Here is an 8,401-nt window from a genome sequence, read left to right on the forward strand (position 1 = left end):
TGTTGAAAGTATGTATTAATATCTGGCAGTATACATGTGTGACAATAGTCATATGTGTATAATAACAGTAGAAGTATGACTAATGACTAATGACGGCAGCAGCAGCAGGAGGCATCTGGCAGGACCACGGCAGCAGCACAACCACACACGTCACGCTGTCCAGGCACCGCTGAAGACATCTGAAGTTTGGTAGAAATGTCATCCCAGTGTTCCTGCTGGTCGTCCTTATCAGATGCTCGCACTGTGCTGTACAGCGGCAGATATTGAGACACCAACAGTATCTTGTTTCCTTTCTGCTGACATGATGACTGCGTTTTGATCAGCCAAAGCCAGGCTGCGTCCACCTGAAGTTAAACACCATATAAACTGTACACATCACATGGGTGGCAGCCATTTAATACCTCCCCTGTCATGTTTGAAACTGATTCCCTTCTGCCGCCTAACGTGCGTGAGCAGGGCGTGACGGCTACCTCATTGAACTGCTGCGGCTCGCACGTGTGGTGTTCACACAGACGGCGCTTCTGCTGCTTTAACAGCTGTATTTCCACGATTAAAAGCTGATCCTGCACAAATCTATGGAGCCATGCAGCCGCTGCATCGTCAACAACACCGTCCTAAATTTATTTGACAATAAAAAGCCTTGTGTTCACACATGGAGGGATTGTGTCGACAGGAACAGTCAGAGGGCTTTTATTTTGAAACAAACACAGGAAGTGTTGAATTAACAAGAAATATTTATATTTTTTTATGTCTGTGACAGATAAGACATTGAAACTGTAGTGAATACTACTAATACTTCATTAATCGCCATCGTTCACGCAGGCAGTGTGGCCTGGGAGTGATCAATCAATCAATTTTATTTATCCTCACTGAAATGAGTGGAAGTTAGCGCCCTTTAACCTTTAGGCCAGTGGACACCTTTGCTCCACCTGTTTGAAATCTGTGTTCTTGATCTGACTCAGAATGTGAGTTGAGGTAAATTTGGGATGTAAATAAAGTCTCTCAAGATATAACGTGATAACATCGGCTAACACGCATCCTCTTCATTTCCCAGCGTTCACCTCCATCCACCTAATCGCCACCGGTGTTTCCTGTTTCCTGGGGGCGGGGCTGCTGTCCTTCCTCATCTACGTCTACTGTCAGCGTTTCCACAAGCCCTCACAGGAGTCTGCCGTCATCCACCCCACCACCCCGAACCACCTCAACTACAAGGGCAACACCACGCCAAAGAATGAGAAGTACACACCCATGGAGTTTAAGGTGCGTGACCACTGAAGGATTGTGTGAATATTATGTAGATAAAAGTCATACAAATGGAAATGGAGGCAGTATTTACAGGGCGGCACACACAATGTAAATGTTACAGATTCAAGGGCAACGTGATTCATGTTTTATTTAGAGCCTTTATTCATGCATTTATCTCAATAGAGCGCTAACCACAGAAGATGAATTACTGTTCATTTTTATTCCTCCTTGCTCTTATACAGAACCTATAGGCTTTAATCCGTCCTACCTGCCCACAAACCAAATCCTTATTAATGGGCCCCATTAGCTTTCCAGCGCTTTAGTCAGCCCTCGACCTCCCACTGCTATCGCTCCACTGTGCGCTCACATTTACACAAAGTCAAGAAACTATTTTCACCAGAGGCTCGTCAACTTTAAGTGCAATTTTATGTCCTGTTCTCCAAAACTTGTGCTGTTTTGTTCCCTAACTGTTGATTAGTTAAAGTCTGGGAGATTATTATTGATTTTTCTGTCTCTGTGAAGTGTGCTAAAGTATGCTTGAGATAATAAGCTCTAGATAAATGAACTTAAAACTTTTTATGACCTGAAACAGGGAGTTTAATCTTTGTCTCCACCATCTTAGGTTTAGTCAGCGTGAAGGCTGCAGTCAGACGTTTCAGGGCACAGAACAATCACTCACCAAACGCTTATTGTTCTATTTTCCTAAATGTACCTTTACACTCCAAAGTAGAATATTCTGTCTCCCAGAAGCAGCACGTGTTATCAGTCACATCCTCCGAAATCTAAAACTGCGCCCGAATTACCCTGAAAATCTCCAACATGTCTCCGTCCCCTGATGACACTCTGAATAAACACAGCAGCTCAGATTATTAAATATTACAAACAGATATTTCTACATCTCTGTCAGACACATGATGAATTAGTCCGATAAGGGAAGAGGAAGCAACACAAAACCAGACGGGACTCAAAATGTCACAAATGCAGACAAAGTGGTGAAGTACAGAGGAAACAGGGCCCGTGGGTGTTACTCACCAGTTTCATCATGATACACCAGTTGGGAACCACTGACCTAGAGTTCCTTTTGTGAAGTTACTTTCTTACTCTTTATATTTTAAGAATAATGTAATGTATGCATGACTCTGACATGTTGGTCTGTAAGTTGATGTCGTTACTCTTCAATTCAAGTCTGGATGAGCTAACCAGAAGTGCTGCTCTTTCGTCGGTTACCGCTAGTAACGCCGTCCTAACAGCGTCTCTGTGGAGACATCTCTACAGTCTCCCTGCAGGTCACAACAGTGCAGCAGCTTTAGCATTTTAGCTCTGTTCACATCGTTAGCAGTGTCAGCACAGCTCGTGGTGCTAACATGGTTAACAATGCTTAAAAATGAAGCTGCGTACTCAACAGGGCGACCGAAGGGTGGCCACCATGTCTCTGCAGCAAAGCTATCCTGCCATCAGGTTGGTGTCACCAGCGCAGGGTGGGCGCCATGTTTCCACGTTAGCGCAGCGAGCCGCCTGTAACTCACAGAAAATGAAAGAAAAGGCAGAACCTTAAGATTTCAGCACCTGTAAATGGTCAGCTCTGTGAAAGGTGGTGTTCAGACTCGCTGGGTCAATGAAGCGCTGAACTAAAAGCAACAGCGTCTTTTACTTTACGTCATTTTGCATTTTTTTCCTTAGATATTATTAATGGGTGTCAGGCTATTGAAAGCAAAATTAACCGAAACCCTAACCTGTGTGCCGTGTCCAGGAACGTCTCAAACACAAATAAGTAAATACGCAGATAAATACATGACGACACACTGACAGTGGATCACAAGTGATGATTGAGAGGAAGTACTTCTCTGTGAGTCTGTTGGTTGTTTTTAGGACAGTCCTGCATGGTGCGCCCGTCAGCAGGGATTCCTCTCCAACATCCCCGTTCACCTGACACTATCTCAGATCCCGCTAAAGCGTGGCAGGAACGTGTCGCCACCAGGACGCATCCCTGTGTTTTTGATGGTGTCGGCCTCCTGGCACTTGTCCTGGCTGTTATTGTTGTCGCTGTGCGGACGCGGCGCTGACAGCCATTGTGGTGCTGAGAGCCTGAACTCATTAGCTTTAATAACCAGAGGGGGCAGCCAGACTCTGCTGGATGTGCAGCCAATGTCACCGTGCAGCACTACAGCCCTGTTTATCCGGCGGCTTCCCTCTCCTCCAGGCCAATTTATGATGCCCGGCGTTGTGTATTTCAGCGACTCTAACCTGATTATCTTCCTGCCTCGGTCCCCAGAGCTGTTCAGATGGATTACATTAGTCTAATGCTTCCCCTGGAAAGTGTTTCACCTTATGTTCGGCTTTTACCACAGACTCAGCAATTGCATTAGAATAAAATGTGGGTTTTAGACTTGTTTTTATTTAAGAGAGCTGCAGTGAATTCCCACCATCTCATATATTAGTGTATTGAGTATGCTTGACATGAACTAAATTAAATTTGTTAAATTGGTTTGCTTTGGTTATGAATACACTTACAGTGCAGGAGCTATAACCTCGAGCACAGTGGAGGTATTTTACTCACCTGTGGGCATGGATTGCTCATATTATTTTTTACCTCCTACATTAAACAGAGCGCGGTGTCCACACAGCGAAAACCCTCTATCTTAACAAGTCCGTTCTGGCTTTTAATTGAGTCCTGAAAATGTATTTTCTGAAAACATCCTGCAGCATATTTACCTACATATTAAAATGCTTCTTAATCAAGAAACTTAAACATGACTGGACACATTTTTCTCTCCACTACGAACATGTGCACCTCATCAGAAGAAAGTAAATATTTTAAAAGTATTTAGTAACATGGCAAAAAATGTCAAACATCTATGAGTCAGTGTTTCTCAAACGTGAGATTTTTTTTAAACATCATTTTAATGGGGCGTCTGTAGCGTAGTGGATAGTGCCAGCGCCCCATGTACAGAGGCATTGCCTCGCTGCAGCGGCCGCGGGTTCGAGTCCGGCTCGCGGTCCTTTGCTGCATGTCAGTCCCCACTCTCTCTCTCTGTCTCCCCATTTCACCTTCTGTCCTGTCAATAAAGGCAAAAAAGCCAATAAAAATAAAAAAACAAACAAAAAAACATCATTTTAATAATTATACCATAATATGTTTAATTAAAAAATGCAAATAGAAGTTCAATAAACCAAATTTTTTAATTCAATATTCACATTTTCAGTGCAGTCGTTACCTGTTGTAAACTGTCGTAACAAACACAATCACATTCATGTTTGTCTCTGTAACCATGACGTCAGGTTTGACACTAAATGACAGACGAAAATCAAGAAAATGGATTTGTGGTCGAAACATAGCGACAACACGAGGGTTGAGGATCAACAAGAATCTGGTGATCAACCACAAATTTTTGCGTCTAAACAAAACTCAAACGCATCAGTCATTTCTTACACCCCAAATACAGCTGAGAATAACTCCTTATATAGACATTTGTTTTTCTACCCAAAACATTTTTGCACTGGTAAATCGACTGAAAAAATCTTTTTAAATGAGGTACAACACTAATATATATGTGTGAGCGTGTTAGGCTGATAGGGCTGGGTTAAAATAATCAAGTCAATCAATCCTTTCCACAGATCTGTGAAGCTTTGACTCTCGCTGGTATTAAACTGGTCCCATGTGGTGCTGATAAGTCCTGTGTGTGATTTATCCTGGCTTCATATGAGCAGAGCAAATCTCTGCTAGCTGCTAGGCTAATGTATACAATGTAAAATGCCATAGGCTTGTGCTAATAACGTTAGCATGTTGTATTTGTGGGGAAAATGTGTCCAGATAAAGACAAGTGTTTGTCTGTGAATGCTGCGAGTTATAGTGAAGCTGATTTGTGTTTGACACTGTCTCTATTATGATTTATTTTACTGATATTTTAAAGTGTTTTCCAGTGAGATATTACTGAGTTTATATGGTGACTTTGCTGTTGTAAACATCACTGGAAACAACTTTTAGTTACATTTAAAATATTCACTTCTATCTCTGTTCTTAATTCATTCTTTTTTAAAATAAAATCTAGAATAAAAATCTAAATCTAATATCTAATAAATCTAAATATTTTTAAAAAATTAAAAATAAAAATCTGTCTAATTTACAACATTACTTCTCTGAAAATCGTTTCTATGCAAACAGAGCTGGTACTGTAAGTTAGATGTCCCCAGTTGAATCGAGATCTTGTGAATCGTTATCAAACCAATGAAGGGAATCACCAGAATCCCCGGCCCTGCAGGCTAACACCTCTTTTCTCTCTGCTGACATTCCAGACACTGAACAAGAACAACCTGCTGCCAGATGAAAGATCCAACTTCTACCCAACGCCGCTGCAGCAGACAAACGTCTACACCACCACCTACTATCCCACAGCGCTCGGCAAATACGACTACCAGCCCAACTCCTCCCCTTCGCCATGCAGGACCTACAACCAAAACAACAACAGCTGAGACAAGCCTCACAACCGGCTCTCTGAACCCCCCTGCCAACGGACGCCGCCCCGCTGCCATGGTGACATAACTGAACCGACATGAACTGAAACGTTTCTCAGAGCTCGGCCAGGTTCCTGTGTTCATCATCGCCCCTCTCCTCGCCCCCGTAGTCTCTTCCACATGGTAGGGTTTGTGTCTTTAAGGGCGTTTCTGGAACTTTCCATCAGGAGCTGTGGGTCTGGACGACGAGGCCTGTGTCCTGGTGCAGTCTGGGACTTATGCAACCAGCTGGGGGTGTTATTGTAAGGGCCTGATGGGATACAGCAGAGTAAACTCTGAGCTTCATGCCGGAGTCTAGTGGAAAATTCTAGCAGGACAAGTTATGGCTTCAGACAGATTGCTGCGACCACACCACCTCAGCGCAGGTGCTGAGTTCACAGTCCTCAATTACAGAGACGAACATGAACAGAATATTAATAAAACAAAAAAACATTTCTCTGGATGTGGGTCACTGTTTCACGCCTCTCCATTACTAACCACACTCTCAGCCTGTAATGAACTTTGAGTCCCTCGACAACAGAAGCAGTTACCGAGAACAAACGGCGCATATCCTCGTGTCCTTGCCGCACGGCGCAAAGCGAGAGAACAACACAAGAGAACACTCAATGAAGTCGATGATGAAATAAATTAGAGATCAATATCAGCCGGGTTGTTGGGGGCGGACGCTCGCCCTCCAGTGTTGGTGTTTCACGTGACAAAAGATAAGAACTTCAGAGTCACTCAAGTTTTTCGGACGGCTGTTTGGAAGACACACAGCGTTTGTGGACAAGGACGTTGAGTCGTGAAGTCAGAGCAGGGGGGATTATGGGAAGCGGTCTGAACTGTACATAAAGCTTTAGGAATGCCTTGGTTGCCTGTATGCAATAGAGGGCAGGGGCGAGATCTGTTTTCTTTCTATTTCTTCTGTTTAATTTGTTTTCCCAGGATCAATAAAGAACTTCTGAAAGGGAATTGATTGATTCTCCAATCGATTCTCCGATGGACGCGTCGATTCTACTGAGTGCTAAATAGCTCGGTGGTCATATCAAATATGGCCAGTGTGCTGAACAACTGGATTGGGTTTTCTATGACGGTAGAATAAGCTAGTAGACTGGCACTTGTTCCTTTTTTATGTTTGTTTTTTAAGATATTTTGTTTCCAACACGTTGTAGCATAGGAGGAAATATTTTGTTAAATAAGATATAGCTGATTAATTCTTGTTTTCTCTAATTTCACGTCACTGAACCAACACATTCCTTCGCTTTGATTTTTCACACGTTTCGTACCCGCTGCATCTTCAGTAGAGACGCTAACACAAAGAAGAGCGACTGTAACGAGACATTCGGCCTCTGCTTGAGAAGAAAACAGCTAAATTACGCTTGCTTAGCAGTTTGCCTGTGTGACATCAACATGAGTGCATGTGTGTGTGGATGTGTGTACATGCAAACACATGTACTCTATCTCTGCGTGTGCCTGATGGAGCAAAGGGGCTTGCTGTATTTTGTACAATGTAAATGCTTTCATACATGATTATATACGAGGATGTTTGTTTTCTCCTCCACATCCTGTCGTCGCTGACACTCCGGCATTCTACTGTTTTTCTATCTTTCATGTTTAAGATGTTAATCATTGTAAGTTAAAGCATCGCGCCTCTTGTCCTGTGGAGGTGGAACTGACACTATTTATAGTCAAAGCTTGGTTTATAAAGGGCATTTTCACAGCTATATTTTATTATTATTATTGCCTGATTGATGAATGCTAACCCAGCAATGCTTTTCAGTTCAGCTACTGTACATGCACGAGATGAGAGCTCTATCTGTATATAGGAGCAGCCCATCTAATGACCCTGCAGAGGATGGTGTAAATGTATCTGTATATTGTATAGCTAACACTGTTTGTTTAAAAAAAGCCTTATAGTTGTTTAAAAAAAAGTGCAGCAGCTAAGTACACACCAACCATGAGGTTTGTTTGGGGACAGAGCTCCACGATGTGACCGAGCGCCCGCGGCTTCTGACCTCTCCCAGCTGCTCAAATATCAGACTCCCACAGACACATGAATCCAGACTGATGATTCCTCTGTAGCACCAGACACTATCAAATATTAGAGACTGAAAACAGTCACATTTAAAGCAGAAATTACATCAATGTGATCTAAACGTCGCCTCTATTGGCCCCGTCTGACAGCCGTGATCTGATTGGTCAGTTGTGAGCTCTGTCCCCTGCGATGTGAGGCTCTGTGCCCTTCTATGCAACTTACCAGGTGTACTGTTAGACCTGTCATGTAGACTGTAATCACTGCCTTTTAGACACTGTGAATTTTTTGGTACCCTATATTTTTGTATATTGTACATTATAAAGGATAATAAACCTTGATGCCAACACATCAGTGGGCTCTGTCACAGTTTCAGTTTGGGGAGGAGTTTTAGATGCCGTGGTTTGGGCTGACACGGTGAAGGGATTTCACCTGCAGCAGTCAGTGGTGTCTGTGTTGCTCTGCAGTTACACCTCTAAACCACTAGTTGGCGGCAGGGTTTCTGTGAAGTGCTGTAAAGTTTAGTTTAAACACACATTAAACACACATTAAACACACATTAAACATGGCTTAACACACATTAAACACACATTAAACACACATTAAACATGGCTTAATAGAGACAGTTTCAAA

At 42.9% G+C, this 8,401-nt stretch overlaps 1 protein-coding gene across 3 annotated transcripts in view; it reads left to right on the forward strand.

Moving 5' to 3' along the window:
* sema5ba (sema domain, seven thrombospondin repeats (type 1 and type 1-like), transmembrane domain (TM) and short cytoplasmic domain, (semaphorin) 5Ba) overlaps positions 1-8,115 on the forward strand; it is a 270,795-nt gene extending 262,680 nt beyond the window's left edge. For all 3 annotated transcript variants that reach the window (XM_050049434.1, XM_050049435.1, XM_050049433.1), the window contains 2 exons: positions 1,055-1,260; positions 5,539-8,115. In XM_050049434.1, the coding sequence (XP_049905391.1) occupies positions 1,055-1,260; positions 5,539-5,715 (383 nt within the window). In that variant the 3' untranslated portion in view covers positions 5,716-8,115. The remainder of the gene's footprint in view (positions 1-1,054; positions 1,261-5,538) is intronic.
* The last annotated feature ends 286 nt before the right edge of the window (positions 8,116-8,401 follow it).

The sequence above is a fragment of the Epinephelus moara genome, chromosome 7 (assembly GCF_006386435.1).
Source record: "Epinephelus moara isolate mb chromosome 7, YSFRI_EMoa_1.0, whole genome shotgun sequence".
NCBI classification, from domain to species: Eukaryota; Metazoa; Chordata; class Actinopteri; order Perciformes; family Serranidae; genus Epinephelus; species Epinephelus moara.